The sequence below is a fragment of the Neoarius graeffei genome, chromosome 23, assembly GCF_027579695.1.
Source record: "Neoarius graeffei isolate fNeoGra1 chromosome 23, fNeoGra1.pri, whole genome shotgun sequence".
Classification (NCBI taxonomy): domain Eukaryota; kingdom Metazoa; phylum Chordata; class Actinopteri; order Siluriformes; family Ariidae; genus Neoarius; species Neoarius graeffei.
This window is the reverse complement of record NC_083591.1, coordinates 10022993-10043751: the sequence shown is the minus strand read 5'-3', so window position 1 is coordinate 10043751 and position 20759 is coordinate 10022993. Positions and strand designations below refer to the sequence as shown.

The 20759-nt window shown below is 41.9% G+C and overlaps 1 protein-coding gene across 2 annotated transcripts in view; it reads right to left on the bottom strand.

Annotated features, from left to right (window-relative positions):
• atm (ATM serine/threonine kinase) overlaps positions 1–20759 on the bottom strand; it is a 258409-nt gene that overhangs the window by 187322 nt on the left and 50328 nt on the right. The window contains exons 13-15 of one of the 2 annotated variants that reach the window (XM_060905737.1): positions 6795–6926; positions 6563–6688; positions 6320–6409 (exon numbers count right to left, since the gene is read on the bottom strand). In XM_060905737.1, the coding sequence (XP_060761720.1) occupies positions 6320–6409; positions 6563–6688; positions 6795–6926 (348 nt within the window). Of the gene's footprint in view, positions 1–6319; positions 6410–6562; positions 6689–6794; positions 6927–9224; positions 9252–10160; positions 10298–20759 lie in introns of those variants that run through there. The other variant, XR_009651292.1, reaches the window with a different exon arrangement.

Genomic DNA, 20759 nt, shown 5'->3' with positions numbered 1-20759 from the left:
AACGGAGGTACAATTTAACTGAATTGTGGACGACGGGAAGAGAATGATTTAAGTGACAGGAGTCAAAAGCTTGACCACACCTCAATGCATGTACAGCGCTGCTTGAAAGTTTGTGAACCCTTTAGAATTTTCTATATTTCTGCATAAATATGACCTAAAACGTCATCAGATTTTCACACAAGTCCTAAAAGTAGATAAAGAGAACCCAGTTAAACAAATGAGACAAAAATATTATACTGGGTCATTTATTTATTGAGGAAAATAATCCAATATTGCATTTCTGTGAGTGGCAAAAGTATGTGAACCTTTGCTTTCAGTATCTGGTGTGACCCCCTTGTGCAGCAAGAACTGCAACTAAACGTTTCCGGTAACTGTTGATCAGTCCTGCACACCGGCTTGGAGGAATTTTAGCCCGTTCCTCCGTACAGAACAGCTTCAACTCTGGGATGTTGGTGGGTTTCCTCACATGAACTGCTCGCTTCAGGTCCTTCCACAACACTTCGATTGGATTAAGGTCAGAACTTTGACTTGGCCATTCCAAAACATTAACTTTATTCTTCTTTAACCATTCTTTGGTAGAACGACTTGTGTGTTTAGGGTCGTTGTCTTGCTGCATGACCCACCTTCTCTTGAGATTCAGTTCATGGACAGATGTCCTGACATTTTCCTTTAGAATTCACTGGTATAATTCAGAATTCATTGTTCCATCAATGATGGCAAACCGTCCTGGCCCAGATGCAGCAAAACAGGCCCAAACCATGATACTACCACCATCATGTTTCACAGATGGGATAAGGTTCTTATGCTGGAATAGTGTTTTCCTTTCTCCAAACATAATGCTTCTCATTTAAACCAAAAAGTTCTATTTTGGTCTCATCCGTCCACAAAACATTTTTCCAATAGCCTTCTGGCTTGTCCACGTGATCTTTAGAAAACTGCAGACGAGCAGCAATGTTCTTTTTGGAGAGCAGTGGCTTTCTCCTTGCAACCCTGTCATGCACACCATTGTTGTTCAGTGTTCTCCTGATGGTGAACTCATGAACATTAGCCAATGTGAGAGAGGCCTTCAGTTGCTTAGAAGTTACCCTGGGGTCCTTTGTGACCTCGCAGACTATTACACACCTTGCTCTTGGAGTGATCTTTGTTGGTCGACCACTCCTGGGGAGGGTAACAATGGTCTTGAATTTCCTCCATTTGTACACAATCTGTCTGACTGTGGACTGGTGGAGTCCAAACTCTTTAGAGATGGTTTTGTAACCTTTTCCAGCCTGATGAGCATCAACAACGCTTTTTCTGAGGTCCTCAGAAATCTCCTTTGTTCGTGCCATGATACACTTCCACAAACATGTGTTGTGAAGATCAGACTTTGATAGATCCCTGTTCTTTAAATAAAACAGGGTGCCCACTCACACCTGATTGTCATCCCATTGATTGAAAACACCTGACTCTAATTTCACCTTCAAATCAACTGCTAATCCTAGAGGTTCACATACTTTTGCCACTCACAGATATGTAATATTGGATCATTTTCCTCAAGAAATAAATGACCAAGTATTTTTGTCTCATTTGTTTAACTGGGTTCTTTATATCTACTTTTAGGACTTGTGTGAAAATCTGATGTTTTAGGTCATATTTATGCAGAAATATAGAAAATTCTAAAGGGTTCACAAACTTTCAAGCACCACTGTATGTTATCAATAATTATTAGATGTCTGATGTGTAACTGAACTCCATTAAAGCAATGCCTAGTTCACATACTGTCTTTAAAATACTGATCATATTTAACACATCACAATCTACAACCGCCAAGCAGGAAAAAGTCGGGACGGTATGGAAAATGCAAATTTAAAAAATAAAGCAGTGATTTCTTTGGCTTGTATTTCGTTGCAGACAGCATGAACCCAAGATATTTCATGTTTTGTCGGGTCAACTTCATTTCACTGGTTAATGTACATCCGTTCCTGTGTTTCAGGCCTGGAATATCACACATTATCTCTAGCCGCTTTATCCTTCTACAGGGTCGCAGGCAAGCTGGAGCCTATCCCAGCTGACTACGGGCGAAAGGCGGGGTACACCCTGGACAAGTCGCCAGGTCATCACAGGGCCGACACATAGACACAGACAACCATTCACACTCACATTCACACCTACGGTCAATTTAGAGTCACCAGTTAACCTAACCTGCATGTCTTTGGACTGTGGGGGAAACCGGAGCACCCGGAGGAAACCCACGCGGACACGGGGAGAACATGCAAACTCCGCACAGAAAGGCCCTCGCCGGCCCCGGGGGCTCGAACCCAGGACCTTCTTGCTGTGAGGCGACAGTGCTAACCACTACACCACCGTGCCGCCCCGGCCTGGAATATATTCCAAAAAAAGTTGGGACAAGGGCAATTTAGGGCTAGTAATGAAGGAAAACACTGAAATAACAAAATGTGATTACTTTTGCACTACTCCTTCACTGCCTTATCTTTTTCTCTTTATAAATTTTGCTGCTGTAACGATGTAAATTTATCCTTGCGGGATAATAAAAGGCTCTCTTATCTTATTTGAAACCGGTGATGTCAACAGATGACTGTGATCATGATTTGGGACAAAATCAGTCTCCAGGAAAGGCCTAAGCTGTGTCTGAAATCACTAACTCGTTCACTACTCCCTACTCACTATATAGGGAATTCTATATAGTGAGCTCATTGGTAAAATGTAAAAACACTTTCAGACACTACTCCGCCGTACGGAAGCCGCGAGAGGCCCTTCATATAATCTTTTTTTATTCACCTTGTTATTCTGAGATAACGACAATTAATTCAGGATGTCAAGAAAACAACACAACTAATTCGAGATCTCGAGAAAACAAGACAATTATTCCGTGATCTCGAGAAAACAGCTGAGATTTCTAGCAGAGCTGCGCCCCCCTGTGGGTCAGACAACGAAGATTTAGAAATTGGCGGACATGTAAGAGAGCAGAAATGGCTTTTTACGATGCCTTGAGAGAGAGGGGGGCCAGTCTTCTGCGGAGGTGCCGCGGACTAATTTTGAAATTATCCCTTATTAAAAGACTTAATGCAATCTCTCCCTGTGTCAACCCCTGATCAAAATATTGCCTTATTAGGTGATCGATTATTCCAGACATTCTAATGACCAAAGTTGCGTCTATACAGAATGAGAAATAGCCCCAAAGTCAGCATATCACAAGTCTATTGGCGCACCTGAATGAACCATTTTCTCAGCTGTTTACTCGAGATCATGAAATCAGGGATGCAAACGGCGCGCCTTTTGGCGGATGCCGCCTTTTTCACGGCTGAATCGCGCAGATCCAATTTTTTTTTTTTAGGGGGGGCATTGGAGTGTCTGATTATAATTTCAAAGTAAATTCTGTATTAAAATTACTAAATAAGCAAATGCCGTTACAGTCCATGAAGCATAGGAAGTATGAGAAGAAAACAGTAAATCAGAAAGCTGCGCACGTTTGCGCCAAAAGTGCGCAGCTTTCTGATTTACTGTTTTCTTCTCATACTTATACTTCATGGACTGTAACGGCATTTACTTATTTAGTAATTTTAATACAGAATTTACTTTGAAATTATAATCAGACACTCCAATGCCCCCCCCTAAAAAAAAAATAAATAAAAATTTTTTAAAAATCGGATCTGCGCGATTCAGCCGTGAAAAAGGCAGCATCCGCCAAAAGGCGCGCCGTTTGCATCCCTGTGAAATAATTGTTTTGTTTTCTCGAGATCTCGAAATAACGGTTTTGTTTTCTCGAGATCTCGAATTAGTTGTGCTGTTTTCTCGAGATCCTGAATTAATTATGTTATCTCGGGATAACAAGGTGAATAAAAAAAGGATTATATGAAGGGCCTCTCTCGGCTTCCGTACCGCCGCGCCGTTATTTACGTCATTACTGTCGCACAATTAAAACGTGCCAGATCAGTCAGCTGGTGGGTTTTCAAAATAATAAATACACACGTATTTTTGTGATAAATAAATATTATACTGAATGTATTTCCCACATTAATCAATACAAAGTACTTTGTGTCTGCTGCGTCTTTCAGTTCTTTTAAATCAAGGCCGAATCCTTTCTTCTTTGCCGCTGCCTTTTATTAAGTCAAATTTGAGGCTTTTGATTCATTCTTCGCTCTGCACTGTAACTTTTATTCTTGTATTTTATCTTTCTTATTCTATTTTAGCTTTTTTCTATTCTTAATTGTATCTGAATGTCCATTTACCGGTATAATGTGTTTCTTCCTCCGTCCATTCACTCCAACACACTTTTCTTTTTCTTTCAGCGTGACCGCAGTGCATGGTATATATTGCATTGGTTGTACACTACTTTTCACGGTGCATTGTGGGACACTATGAATCCACTACACAGGGTGTGATAATTCTCACTATACATTCGGTCACTACAAAATGGCGGACTCACAATATAGTCCACTAGATAGTGAGTAGCGAGTGATTTTGGACACCGTGCTCTTTGAGGGGCAAAAACGGGCCGAAGATCTCCAGTTTGTCACCAAATGAAGAAGCAGCCTTTATTTGTCACATGTACTCAAGCAGAGTGAAATTCATCCTCTGCATTTAACCCATCTGAAGAGTGAACACACACATGTACACTCAAGTGAGCAATGAGCGCACACACATACCCAGAGCAATGGGCAGCTATACTACAGCACCCAGGGAGCAGTTGGGGGCTAGGTGCCTTGCTCAAGGGCACTAATGTGCGAGAAAATGATTGAAATGTTTAAAAACAATGTTCCTCAAACAAAGACATAAAGGGACTTGGATATTTCACCAGATATGGTGCAGAATATCATTAAACAATCATTCTGCACTCATTACAAAGGCATGGCTGGGGAAGGAGAGGGAGCCTGTATGGCAAATTTTGAAATGAAAAATATGACAACGAAGACACTACTGTTGCACATCTTAAGACCTGTTTGCAGGAAGAATGGGACAAAATAACACCTGAAACGTTTTATTACTCGGTGCCTTCAGTCCCTAACATCTTTTAAGTGTTGCGAGAAGGAATGGCAACATTACAAAGTGGCAAATGCTTTACAGTACCAACTTTAAAAAAAAAAAAAAAAGTGTTGCAAGAACCAAAATTGAAAATGTGTTTATTTTGGGGGGGAATTCATGAGGTAAAACTTCAAATAATGTGCTGTTGTATTGTTTTGAGTGCAATACAGGTCAAAGATGATTTACAAATCATTGTTTTCAGTTTTAATTTCAATTCTAACATACCGTCCCAACTTTTTCTGATTTGGGGTCCTAAATAAAAATTCATTAGTTTTTTCGCGGTGCGGTTTCCATCAAATCCTGCGCTCTGATTGGCTGGCGAGCAGGTCCGTATCCTACAATACGGACCCCGGTTATGGACCTCTGGCGATTCGCTCGTTCACAACAACAACAAACATAGTAGCATTTTTTGTCAACATTTATCTTTTTTAATAAAGATTTATTTATAAGATTATCAAAAATCTTATACATTTTTGCCAGCATTTCTCAGGAGAATAGCATTAATTTTACAGCATGGATAGCGATAACGACAGTGTTCATGGCGAAAGCGAGTTTTACTACCCTGAGGAAGAAGAAATAAAAGAAAACATTTCAGGAGAAAGCTAAAAACCTCGAACTGTTGCTAACGCCGAGCAAAAACATGGCTGAATCCTGAATGACTCCTATTTGTATAAATAGGGGACTACATAGGCGGCAAAATGTAGTTTTTTTCCTGCCATGGAAGTGCACTTGTATACCGAGGAGGAAGCAATTTGCATTACAGCCGTGAATGAGGATTCAAAATGGCGGCTCGGCTCGGTTTTCCCTTTCGGGCGCTCTCGTTTTCTGTTAGAATTTGGTAAAGAAAAAAATACATATATTACTTACCAGCTTAAGGTCGGTCCGTATGGTGAAATACCGTGACCTCGGCCTTGAATACTGACCTCGACCCAGAGGGCCTCGCTCAGTACTTTCAAGACCTCGGTCACGGTATTTCACCATACGGACCTCCCAGCTGGTAAATAACACACACACACACATATATATATATATATATATATATATATATATATATATATACACACACACACATATATACACACCATCTGTTGAAATTCCAAGTTATTAACTCAAACTAATGAGTTTAACAGAATGTTACTGCACTGAAATAATGACAGTGTTTCAATTTCTCTTTTCACAACTTGCACTTCAGGGCAGATTTGTTCACTCAGCTTGAAATCCACTCTGTAACTGTAAGGAATCACTTGTATACATTGAAAAGCTATAGAGAGGAATCAAATGTGTGCATGAGGCTTACCATTAGCTTGCAGATTTCTGACAGCTCACTGAGCAGTCGAGCGGGGAGAGCCTTCATGACCAAACTGTGAGAGATTGTAGAAACGCTGTCCTGCCAGATGCAAATGTGATATTATATTAGACTCCTTTACTGTATATTTAAAGATCTTTTTCTAAAACGCAAAAAAGGAGAGCTGAACTGACATCGTTGTTTTCCAGCACACTTATTGACCAGTCGTTATAATGACTGGGATAATGAACTCACTTGATTCTTCGTGCTGATGCTTTCTGAGTACAACAGCATCACAGATTTAAGCGCGGACAGAGTTTCATCTTCACTTAACTTGGACTTTGTAGAGGAAATGTATTCACTGAAGTCCTGCGCTACAGTCTGCACGCAATGGAGAAAGAAGTCTTTTAGTGAGAAATTTTGACATACAGTCCTAAGGCTTCTGTGCACACAGAACAAACCAGTGTCATTTTTTAATTTGTGTTACCTTTGCTTTCTGAAACAGAGGAGTGTGACAGGCGTTTTCCTCAGTAAGGACTCCGACGCAGACAAAGGCTCCAAGGGTACCGGTAAGTAGCCTCAAGCAGCACACCATAGCCGCAGGGGAGGTATTAGGGTTCTTTTTTAAAAAAGGAAAGAAAACAGCCTTATACATAACTGCTACTGAAAGCTGCTTTGCTCATCAAAGGAAATCAATATGCAGGTAACGATTCGCTCAATTCACAATTCGATTCACAATATTGGGTTCATGATTCGATTTTCCCATGATATTTAAAAAAAAAAAAAAAAAAGAAAGAAAATTTTATTACCAAAAAAAAAAAAAAGCAACATTTATTTCCCTATATCAACTTAAAATATTTTTGTTAAATTAAAAAAACAAAACCGCAAGTTGCCCTAGTGGTTAGAGTGTCCGCCTCTTGATCGGCAGATCGTGAGTTCTATTCATGGTCGGGTCATACATAAAAATGGTACCTACTGCCATCTGGCAAAGCACACTGCAATACAGATGTGAGTGGGGAGTCAAACTCTCATGGTTACCGGAGGACTAGCCCCCCACTGTAACCCTAGCTATGTAATAGGCGAGAGGGCTACGGAGATCGGCGCCGCCCTATGCGCCATATGGCGTGGGAAGGACTTTGATTTGAAAAAACAAAACATTTGTATCATTTTCTTAATAACCAACAATAATTATTTACCCACATTTATAAAGGTTGGAGTAAAATATAATAACCAATTGACAAAAATATTCATTTTATTAAAAATGAAATAGTTAACAAATAGGCCTTTTCTTAATAAACATTTTTGAACATTTCGACAAGCTTCCATTTGTTTCTCTTCTCTTTAGTTTTCAGCAGTCTGTAAAAAGAGAGCTCAAATTTCTTGTTAAATCTATTTGTACAGCCAATCTCACAGCAGCTCTTTCCCATTTTAGATCTGGGTTTTTTTGTGTGTCTCTTTTCACAGCATTAGAGCTCTGTGACTTCCACCAAGGGTGAAGTCACGTGCATTCCCACTATTTAAAGAAGCAGCCTTTATTTGTCACATGTACACTCAAGCACAGTGAAATTCATCCTCTGCATTTAACCCATCTGAAGCAGTGAAAACACACACACACACACCCAGGGCAATGGGCAGCCATACTATAGCACCCGGGGAGCAGTTAGGGGTTAGGTACCTTGCTCAAGGGCACTTCAGCCCAAGGCCACCCCATGTTAACCTAACTGCATGTCTTTGAACTGTGGGGGGAACCTGGAGCACCCGAAGGAAAGCCATGCAGACACGGGGAGAACATGACATCTCCACACAGAAAGGCCCCTGTCAGCCGCTGGGCTCGAACCCAGAACCTTCCTGCTGTGAGACGACAGTGCTAACCACTACACTACCATGCCACCCAAATAACATTGGCTAGTTTTGAGTGGTATATCAGGTATATTCCATTCAGCTAGCATGATACTGAACAAGTCGAAGATGAGTTCAGTATCATGCTAGCTGAATGGAATATATCTGATACACCATGAATAAAAGCCAGCCAATATTATTATTATACATTCCTTTCAGGTTTTCAACGCGTCTCTCTCTTTCAAAATTCTCTCAAAACCTTCCGTATTTAACAAAGCAAACCTGGTGACCATGTTTGTTTACAAATTGTCACGGTCACTCGCTAGCGCTGAAGTTTTGTGTCTCCGAAGTGTGACGTCATGTTGTCCTGAGAAACATGCAATATCGTAAACCATACTGCACGCTCATTCTCCATTAGGTAGAGTGATGTAACACACATAGGATAAGCGATATACTCACAATATTGCATGCTATCAAACCATAAAGAAAATCTATAATATCCATATGGAAAAAGTGTCCTATATGTGTAATAATGTACATTATTACACATACAGGACACTTTTTTGATGGAATAAAAACGTGCATTCCATTCCCTTTTAGTGGGTTTCATTCATTTGGTTTTTGATAGCATTGTTAGCATATCGTTTACCCTACGTGTATTACGTCACTCTACCCAATGGAGAATGAGTGTGCAATATTGTTACAATATTGCATGCTGTCAAGACAACACGACGTCAAACATCAGAGCTCATGTGAATATCCGATGACAAAAGTTTTCTGCTGCGCACGATCATTTCTTTGTCGTCCAGGAAAGAAAAGACGAGGCTAATCCAGTTGTAGGTGCATTTGGGTAAATGAGTGATCAATCTCATTAAATCAGTCTCATTAAATCTGAAGGTTAATAATTAAATTGAATCAGTCTCATTTGAATCGTTTAAAGTGAATCATTTAAAGTGAATCATTTAAAGTGAATCATACCATTAATTTTGGTGCTTAATAATAAATTACCAAACAGCCAAATTATGGTATATACCAAATTATTAGGATCACTTACCGTATTACATAACTTATATGCACCTTTCTGAATTCTTTGGGAGATTGGGGACTTCAGAGATATTGGAACACAAATAAAACACACAGTTTCAATAATAAATGAATTTATTATAACAAAGATAAAAAATGGATAATAGCAGATGGAATATATACAAACAGTGAGGTATATATATATATATATATATATATATATATATATATATATATGTGTGTGTGTGTGTGTGTGTGTGTGTGTGTGAGAGAGAGAGAGGCCCTGTGTGGGTGTGGCCCACACAAGAGAATTAGCTTTGTGTAGCTAAGACAAAAGAATTAGCTTTGTGTGGCTAGCTAAGGAGGGTGTGTCACCACGTAGGGTTTGAGGAGAACAAAAGAGTTAGCATGGATTGCTATCTAAGGTGTGTGTGAGAGAGAGAGGCCTTGGGTGTGGCCTACAAGAGGGTTAGCTCTTGTAGCTAACTCCACATGTGTTTGTGGGGGAGGAGTTGACCATGTGTTCGGGTAGGCCTAGATTAACCTCGTGTGGCTAAGCTAAGACAAAGGGGAGCTAGCTAAAGGTGCGTTTGTGAGTGGCCACGTGTTTGTGTAGGCCTAGATTAGCCTGTGTAGCTAACTCCACGTGGTGGAGGCCTTGTGATCCCTTGAAACAATACAATTAGCCCTGGAGGCTAATGGAACAAAGAATTAGCCGTAGACTAATTTCACTAGCTTATAACAATACTGAATCCACTGAAATCTTGATGCGGTCAAGATGTATAATAAGAGAACTAAATATGTTAGTAGGAGTAAAGAGAAGCATGCACAGCCTATCTATTAAACAACTGAGAGAACATAGAACAAAATAAATTAACACACTGCGTGTTTAACAGTGTAACAAATAAACCTGGGTTTAAATTGACACTATTTCAATAAAAGCAAATTCCTAAGACTAGCTTTAATTATGCCCAAAAATGCCAAGTCTTACTTCCGTATCCCGCTTCTACGCGAGATTATGAGATGTCGTCCCGAGACTTTTGGAGCTTTTCACCATTGTGAAGATCTCCGTGAAGCACAGGGAATTACTTGGAGAGGCTGAGTTTCACAGGAGCCCGTGGAGCACGTCTGTGGAAAGCAGAGAATTCTTGATCCAGCGCTTCGTGGATCGTGGGAAGAAAAACTTTAATGATTGAAACCGGTTGTAACTCACTGAGTTTAAAATCGCGCGATCTTAGAGTCTACCGTGGCCAAAGGTAAACAAAGAAATCGCGCCAACTTGTGGATCTTGCAAGAAAAGAAAAAGACGTCTTATTTGGTTTGCCTGGCGGAGCGAGCGATTCTCCCTGTGTCCGTGTTAAGATCACGGCGCCAAAAGAGAAAGAGCAGAAGCGTTGTTCCGTTATTTATGCTTTCATGGAGGATGTGATGTTGGTGATCCCGCCCCGGCATGACGCAGGTCAACACGGAAGCTGGTGATGGGAGTTGTAGTCCTTAAAGGGACTGTTGTAGTTCTTAAACGGACTGTGTATTGTACCTACACAGTGCTACTGCTAGGGTCAGCTATGCTATAATTAAGCACTAAATAAATAAACTGAAACTAAAGACACGAACACCCGTAAGGCTACCAAAACTTCATTAGATATTCTTCACGCATGTTTACAAGAGAAAAACATACCATCATCAAAGCCCATCCCTTCCCGAGCGAAGATGAACACAGTGCCTTGCAGCTCTTCTGTCTTCACAAAAAACTTTTTGTAGTTGTTGACCTATTGTGATGTGCCACAAAGAATCGCAGAGTGCCATGCATTGTGGTTTTTTGCAAGGACTTCCCAGTCAGTGCAATTGACATGAAATGAATGTAGGTCACACTTGACGACGTCTTTGAAGCGAAGGCATGGACGGCCAACAGGGCGAGGAGCATCTGGCAGCTCACCACAGAGGACATCTTTGGGCAATCGTCCGTCCTCCATATGGACAGTATGATCAATCCATCGCAAGCGGTGTGCGCAGATGATTGAATAAAGGTCCATACTTCCAGTCTCCTCCAGGACACGAACGTTTGTTACTCTATCACACCACAAGTAGCCTAAGATGGATCTGAGGCAGCAGAAATGTAATGCATCAAGGCCTTCTACACATGACCCAAGATTCACAGCCGTAGAGAAAAGCAGAGTACTCATCACACAGGTCTCGTAGACTTGAATCTTCAGCTTGGTAGAGAGGTGGCAGTTGTTCCACATGCGGGCATGGAGGCATCCAAAGGTAGTGGACACTTTTCCCAGGCGTGTGTCCAGCAAGTTCATTGTTGTCAGAATGGAGCCCAAGTAACAGAATTTCTCTACCTTAGCGAGGACCAATCCATTAATGGTAATTGATGGTGGTTCAGGGGTTTGTTGGCCAAAGACGACAGTCTTGCCCAGGCTGATTTTCAGGCCAAATTCAATACAGGCAGATGCAAACGCATCGCACAACGCTTGTAGCTCTGGCTGGGAGTGAGCCATGAAAGCACCATCATCTGCATAGAGCAGCTCACAAATCATAACTCTTCTGATTTCAGTCTTAGCTCGGAGCCATGACAGATTGAAAACTTTTCCAGAGCTCCTTGTGTGTAGGGCAATGCCTGAGGCCTCTGGAAAGGCACGACGCAGAAGAACAGAGAAGAAAATACCAAACAGGACCAGAGCAAGTACACAGCCCTGTTTGACGTCTCAGTGAATCGAAAACTCTTCTGACCGCAAGCTGTCAAACTGGACAGTGGCCTGAATGTTGTCATGAAACTGGACGATGATGGACAGTAACGTATCAGGACAACCAAGACGTTTTAAGACATAGAATAGGCCTGAACGACTAACATAATCCAAGGCCTTGGTGAGGTCAATAAAACACACAGAGAGGTTTGCGTTGTTCAATGCATCTCTCTTGCAGTTGGCGGAAGGTGAAGACCATATCGATAGTACAACCCTGATTCCAAAAAAGTTGGGACAAAGTACAAATTGTAAATAAAAACGGAATACAATAATTTACAAATCTCAAAAAATGATATTGTATTCACAATAGAACATAGACAACATATCAAATGTCGAAAGTGAGACATTTTGAAATTTCTTGACAAATATTGGCTCATTTGAAATTTCATGACAGCAACACATCTCAAAAAAGTTGGGACAGGGGCAATAAGAGGCTGGAAAAGTTAAAGGTACAAAAAAGGAACAGCTGGAGGACCAAATTGCAACTCATTAGGTCAATTGGCAATAAGTGATTAACATGACTGGGTATAAAAAGAGCATCTTGGAGTGGCAGCGGCTCGCAGAAGTAAAGATGGGAAGAGGATCACCAATCCCCCTAATTCTGGGCCGACAAATAGTGGAGCAATATCAGAAAGGAGTTTGACAGTGTAAAATTGCAAAGAGTTTGAACATGTCATCATCTACAGTGCATAATATCATCAAAAGATTCAGAGAATTTGGAAGAATCTCTGTGCGTAAGGGTCAAGGCCGGAAAACCATACTGGGTGCCCATGATCTTCGGGCCCTTAGACGGCACTGCATCACATACAGGCATGCTTCTGTATTGGAAATCACAAAATGGGCTCAGGAATATTTCCAGAGAACATTATCTGTGAACACAATTCACCGTGCCATCCGCCGTTGCCAGCTAAAACTCTATAGTTCAAAGAAGAAGCTGTATCTAAACACAATCCAGAAGCGCAGACGTCTTCTCTGGGCCAAGGCTCATTTAAAATGGACTGTGGCAAAGTGGAAAACTGTTCTGTGGTCAGACAAATCAAAATTTGAAGTTCTTTATGGAAATCAGGGATGCCGTGTCATTCGGACTAAAGAGGAGAAGGACGACCCAAGTTGTTATCAGCGCTCAGTTCAGAAGCCTGCATCTCTGATGGTACGGGGTTGCATTAGTGCATGTGGCATGGGCAGCTTACACATCTGGAAAGACACCATCAATGCTGAAAGGTATATCCAGGTTCTAGAGAAACATACAGTTAGGTCCATAAATATTTGGACAGAGACAACATTTTTCTAATTTTGGTTCTGTACATTACCACAATGAATTTTGAACAAAACAATTCAGATGCAGTTGAAGTTCAGACTTTCAGCTTTAATTCAGTGGGCTGAACAAAATGATTGCATAAAAATGTGAGGAACTAAAGCATTTTTTAAACACAATCCCTTCATTTCAGGGGCTCAAAAGTAATTGGACAAATTAAATAATTGTAAATAAAATGTTCATTTCTAATACGTGGTTGAAAACCCTCTGTTGGCAATGACTGCCTGAAGTCTTGAACTCATGGACATCACCAGACGCTGTGTTTCCTCCTTTTTAATGCTCTGCCAGGCCTTTACTGCAGCGGTTTTCAATTGCTGTTTGTTTGTGGGCCTTTCTGTCTGAAGTTTAGTCTTTAACAAGTGAATGCATGCTCAGTTGGGTTGAGATCAGGTGACTGATTTGGCCATTCAAGAATATTCCACTTCTTTGCTTTAATAAACTCCTGGGTTGCTTTGGCTTTATGTTTTGGGTCATTGTCCATCTGTATCATGAAACACCGACCAATCAGTTTGGCTGCATTTGGCTGGCTTTGAGCACACAGTATGTTTCTGAATACCTCAGAATTCATCCGGCTGCTTCTGTCCTGTGTCACATCATCAATAAACACTAGTGACCCAGTGCCACTGGCAGCCATGCATGCCTAAGCCATCACACCGTCTCCGCCGTGTTTTACAGATGATGTGGTATGCTTTGGATCATGAGCTGTACCACGCCTTCGCCATACTTTTTTCGTTCCATCATTCTGGTGGAGGTTGATCTTGGTTTCATCTGTCCAAAGAATGTTCTTCCAGAACTGTGCTGGCTTTTTTAGATGTTTTTTTTAGCAAAGTCCAATCTAGCCTTTTTATTCTTGAGGCTTATGAGTGGCTTGCACCGTGCAGTGAACCCTCTGTATTTACTTTCATGCAGTCTTCTCTTTATGGTAGATTTGAATATTGATACGCCTACCTCCTGGAGAGTGTTGTTCACTTGGTTGGCTGTTGTGAAGGGGTTTCTCTTCACCATGGAAATTATTCTGCGATCATCCACCACTGTTGTCTTCTGTGGGGGTCCAGGTCTTTTTGCATTGATGAGTTCACCAGTGCTTTCTTTCTTTCTTTCTCAGGATGTACCAAACTGTAGTTTTTGCCACTCCTAATATTGTAGCAATTTCTCGGATGGGTTTTTTCTGTTTTCGCAGCTTAAGGATGGCTTGTTTCATCTGCATGGAGAGCTCCTTTGACCGCATGTTTTCTTCACAGCAAAATCTTCCAAATGCAAGCACCACACCTCAAATCAACTCCAGGCCTTTTATCTGCTTAATTGAGAATGACATAACAAAGGATTTGCCCACACCTGCCCATGAAATAGCCTTTGAGTCAATTGTCCAATTACTTTTGGTCCCTTTAAAAACAGGCACATGTTAAGGAGCTGAAACTCCTAAACCCTTCATCCAATTTTAATTTGGATACCCTCAAATGAAAGCTGAAAGTCTGGACTTTATGTCAATTTCCATCATATAACTATAACCTGAATATGTTTCAGTAAACAGGTAAAAAAAAAAAAATTAGTGTCAGTGTCCAAATATACATGGACCTAACTGTATGCTCCCATCCAGACGACGTCTCTTTCAGGGAAGACCTTGCATTTTCCAACATGACAATGCCAAACCACATACTGCATCAATTACAGCATCATGGCTGCGTAGAAGAAGGGTCCGGGTACTGAACTGGCCAGCCTGCAGTCCAGATCTTTCACCCATAGAAAACATTTGGCGCATCATAAAATGGAAGATACGACAAAAAAGACCTAAGACAGTTGAGCAACTAGAATCCTACATTAGACAAGAATGGGTTAACATTCCTATCCCTAAACTTGAGCAACTTGTCTCCTCAGTCCCCAGACGTTTACAGACTGTTGTAAAGAGAAAAGGGGATGTCTCACAGTGGTAAACATGGCCTTGTCCCAACTTTCTTGAGATGTGTTGTCATGAAATTTAAAAATCACCTAATTTTTTTCTTTAAATGATACATTTTCTCAGTTTAAACATTTGATATGTCATCTATGTTCTATTCTGAAGAAAATATGGAATTTTGAAACTACCACATCATTGCATTCCGTTTTTATTTACAATTTGTACTTTGTCCCAACTTTTTTGGAATCGGGGTTGTAGATCAGAATGGTCGAAAGCCACATTGACTTTCAGGCAGTATTCTGTTCACAGTGATTTGCTGGCAAGGGAGGATTACACGACAAAGTGTATTGCCTACAAGGCTGAGCAATAAGTTGTCGTGGTAACTGTTGCAGTCTTGGCAGTCACCTTTGTTCTTGTAGTGGGTCAGAATGTTTGCATCCCGCAGATCTTTAGGGATGCAGCGGTGAAGCCAGCAGGTTTTGAACAGTGTTGTGAGCTCAGAGATGAGCGCTTCACCACCAAGCTTCAAAATCTCAGAAGAGATACCATCAACTCCAATTTATCAATGATGATAAATTCAGCATCTAAACTGCTCTAGGACAGGTAGCTGCGGCAAGGTGCTATTGATGATGTCAGGGTCCACATCAACTGGTGCTGCATAGAGAGAGCTGTAATGCTCGACCCAGCGGTGTAGCAGGGAGTTAAGGTCTGTAAGAAGACTCCCATTAAGAGCGCAGAGTGGAGCAGTTTTCTTAGGTACTGGACCTAAAGCTTCCTTGATTCTGCTATACAGTGGTGCTTGAAAGTTTGTGAACCCTTTAGAATTTTCTATATTACTGTATAAATATGACCTAAAACATCATCAGATTTTCACACAAGTCCTAAAAGTAGATAAAGAGAACCCAGTTAAACAAAGGAGACAAAAATATTACACTTGGTCATTTATTTATTGAGGAAAATGATTCAATATTACATATCTGTGAGTGGCAAAAGTATGTGAACCTCTAGGATTAACAGTTAATTTGAAGGTGAAATTAGAGTCAGGGTGTTTTCAATCAGTGGGATGACAATCAGGTGTGAGTGGGCACCCTGTTTTATTTAAAGAACAGGGATCTATCAAAGTCTGATCTTCACAACACATGTTTGTGGAAGTGTATCATGGCATGAACAAAGGAGATTTCTGAGGACCTCAGAAAAAACATTGTTGATGCTCATCAGGCTGGAAAATGTTACAAAACCATCTCTAAAGAGTTTGGACTCCACCAATCCACAGTCAGACAGGTTGTGTACCAATGGAGGAAATTCAAGACCATTGTTACCCTCCCCAGGAGTTGTCGACCAACAAAGATCATTCCAAGAGCAAGATGTGTAATAGTCGGTGAGGTCACGAAGGACCCCAGGGTAACTTCTAAGCAGCTGAAGGCCTCTCTCATATTGGCTAATGTTAATGTTCATGAGTCCACCATCAGGAGAAGACTGAACAACAATGTTGTGCATGGCAGGGTCACAAGGAGAAAACCACTGCTCTCCAAAAAGAACATTGCTGCTCATCTGCAGTTTGCTAAAGATCACGTGGACAAGCCAGAAGGCTACTGGAAAAATGTTTTGTGGACGGATGAGACCAAAATAGAACTTTTTGGTTTAAATGAGAAGCGTTCTGTTTGGAGAAAGGGAAACACTGCATTCCAGCATAAGAACCTTATCCCATCTGAGAAACATGGTAGTGGGAGTGTCATGATTTGGACCTGTTTTGCTGCATCTGGGCCAGGACGGCTTGCCATCATTGATGGAACAATGAATTCTGAATTATACCAGCGAATTCTAAAGGAAAATGTCAGGACATCTGTCCATGAACTGAATCTCAAGAGAAGGTGGGTCATGCAGCAAGACAACGATCCTAAGCACACAAGTCATTCTACCAAAGAATGGTTAAAGAAGAATAAAAGTTAATGTTTTGGAATGGCCAAGTCAAAGTCCTGACCTTAATCCAATTGAAATGTTGTGGAAGGACCTGAAGCGAGCAGTTCATGTGAGGAAACCCACCAACATCCCAGAGTTGAAGCTGTTCTGTCCGGAGGAATGGGCTAAAATTCCTCCAAGCCAGTGTGCAGGACTGATCAACAGTTACCGGAAATGTTTAGTTGCAGTTATTGCTGCACAAGGGGGTCACACCAGATACTGAAAGCAAAGGTTCACATACTTTTGCCACTCACAGATATGTAATATTGGATCATTTTCCTCAATAAATAAATGGCCAAGTATAATATTTTTGTCTCATTTGTTTAACTGGGTTCTCTTTATCTACTTTTAGGACTTGTGTGAAAATCTGATGACGTTTTAGGTCATATTTATGCAGAAATATAGAAAATTCTAAAGGGTTCACAAACTTTCAAGCACCACTGTACATCCCTCTAATGCTGTCATGATTCACACTGTTCTCAATGTGCAAACTGAGATCTTGCCAGCATTCCTGCACTGCAATCCTGATGGCTCTTTGAACTTTCTGCTTCGGAGACTGGTATGCTGCCAAAGTGAAAGCACACTTGTCTTGCTGTAGTGCCTGGCGGGCTGCTCTTTTCTCAGATAATATTGGGACAAGTTTGTCTGCACTTGCACGAAACTGATCAGGCTGATTTCGTTTCAGGACTCCAAAAGCGTTTTTTGCATGAGCAGAAACAGAGCTTTTCAGTCTCACCGAGTCGTTGTCAGGGTGTTCATCGACTATGCGTAGAGTAGGGTGGCTGCAGAGGAGCTCTCTAAACTGCCCTGAGTAAGCAGCGTGTTTAAAAGCAGTGGAATCAAGTCAGGGCTGTGGTTTTGGAGTACCCCTATGGAATTTTTTAGGTTGCAGCTTAATTTTACATCGTACAAGGGCGTGATCAGTGTTTCAGTCAGCTGAATGCATGCTGCGACAGTGGATTACAGCACCCAGTTGCCTCCTTCTGACGATGATATGGTCAAGCTGATGCCAGTGGTGCGAACGTGGATGCATCCATGTAGTCTTTGAGTTGGGGGGTCCAGCAAAGAATGCAGAAGGGAAGCATAGGTTAAAGCTGGCGCAGAGATGAAGAAGGCGGCCACTGCCGCTGACTTTGCCTATGCCATAGTGGCCAATGACACCATTCCATGCTGCATCGTCAGAACCAATGCAGGTATTAAGATCACCCAAAAGAACGATTTCATCATCCTGCGGCACTTTGAGTGTTTGCTCCAAGAGAGCATAAAAAGTGTCCTTTTCATCCTCTTCAGCAGACAACGTTGGGGCATAAGTGGAGAGAACGGTGAGGTAGACACTCCTGAGACAAACACGTACTGGCATTAAGCGTGCTGAGAAGTAAACAGAGAGGTAAAATGGAGCTGAGCAGATGGTTGTGAACTGCCAGACCGACTCCATGTTTGGGTTTCTATCCATCAAGGTGACCATTCCAGAATAAGGTGAAATGTTCCTCGTGGATAGAACTGCTGCCGGTAAGCCAAGTCTTGCTGAGGGCAGAGATGTCAATGCCCAGCCGAGAGAGTTCCAAATCGATGATGCCAGACTTCCGTGGGGAAGTGGCGTCTAAGTCCGAGCTGACACTTAGAGAATGAATGTTCCAGGTAGAAATAACTAGGGGGGCAGTAGCAGAATGATGACCTGGTCACGCCCGCCGAATATAACGACCCTGCCGAGCAATGACAGCCCCTTGTTGAGGGAGCTCCCAAGTTGCCAGTTGCTGATTTCCATTTTGTCTGTTCTCCATGAAACTCTCGACACCATGTGCCGGGGCAAGATTTTGAAGGCGAATGCTTGCCCAGGACAAAATGTCTCCCTCTGGCTCCCACGCCACTAAACTTGGAGTGCAGAGCACGACAGTCAGAGTGACATGGAATTGTCACTCTGTGGTCTGTTTCAAGAACCATGCTCGCCGACCACTGTCCATATGGATCCTCCGCCCACAGAGTTTGCTGCTGCAGACCGCTAGGGAAACTACTTCCCATGCTCCTCAACAGCTGCCAGTCGCTGCTGCCAGACTGACATGTGCTATCCACAGCTGGGGCCCTTCTCAGGTACTGACAGCTGGGCGAGCTGAGCCTGGAGATTTGAAATCAGAGTTACCTTCTCTTAGCCTTTGCCTAAAAAGGCATAACCTACAAGGCAGCGGGTGACTGACTGGTGATTGCCAGGGCATGTCCACATGCCAGTGGACCTGCACACTACACCTCTGGGGCTCAACCTGCTCCAAGATCCCTCAAAGAAAAACTTAGCCTGAGACCACAAGGTCACAGTTGCCCATGGTGTACCACGTGGAGGTGCTGTGAGAGTCTTGACCAGTGAGATACCCTAACCACCAGGGTGAGGTCTTATAAAATGCCTCCCTTTTCGCTCTGATGAGCTACAGTAGGTGGAGGCTGCAGCCAGAAGCGAGAAAGACTAAGCGATCTACGCACACTATGGCTACAACACTCCGCGCTCGAAGGAAAACTAAGATTTCTGCCAAACCAACGGACATCGAAAAACTGGAAAAGAGACACGCCAGAGATGTAAAACTTCTGCGCTAGTGAGCAACTGTGACAGTTTGTAAACAAACATGGCCGCCAGGTTTGCTTTGTTAAATATGGAAGATTTTGAGAGAATTTTGGCTGCCAGATCGCTCTGTTGTGTGTAGTTGTCAATGTTGAGTTTAAAAGTAACTAAGTAAATTACACAAGGAAATGAATATTTAAGTATGAGTGAAAATACTGGGGCAAATGTGCATGGAAGAAGAGTCTGGAGACAGAAATCTTAGTTTCTCGGTCATGAGCCTGTGCTACTTGCTCTGGATAGCACTGCTTTATTAGCATTCTCTAACACTACTGATGAATGCTACACCGGCTGGAAGGTGACTCCACTGCCACGCTAACAGCACTGAGTCCCGGGTAAGCTAGTGTTGGCCTTCGAGAATGCTGACATGCTGATATGAAGAGAGCGTATAATAAGAATGGCTTTTTTTCATGGTATAGCAGATATATCCTATTCAGCTAGCAGGATATTGAACTCGTCTTCGACTCATTCATTATCATGCTAGCTGAATGGAATACAGTGGGGCAATAAAGAATTTAGTCAGCCACCAATTGTGCAAGTTCTCCCACTTAAAAAGATGAGAGAGGCCTGTAATTTTCATCATAGGTACACTTCAACTATGAGAGACAGAATTGGGGGAAAGAATCCAGGAAATCACATTGTAGGATTTTTAATGAATGAATTGGTAAATTCCTCAGTAAAATAAGTATTTGGTCACCTACAAACAAGCAAGATTTCTGGCTCTCACAGACCTGTAACAACTTCTTTAAGAGGCTCCTCTGTCCTCCACTCGTTACCTGTATTAATGGCACCTGTTTGAACTCGTTATCAGTATAAGAGACACCTGTCCACAACCTCAAACAGTCACACTCCAAACTTCACTACGGCCAAGACCAAAGAGCTGTCAAAGGACACCAGAAACAAAATTGTAGACCTGCACCAGGCCGGGAAGACTGAATCTGCAATAGGTAAGCAGCTTGGTGTGAAGAAATCAACTGTGGGAGCAATTATTAGAAAATGGAAGACATACAAGACCACTGATAATCTCCCTCGATCTGGGGCTCCACGCAAGATCTCACCCCGTGGGGTCA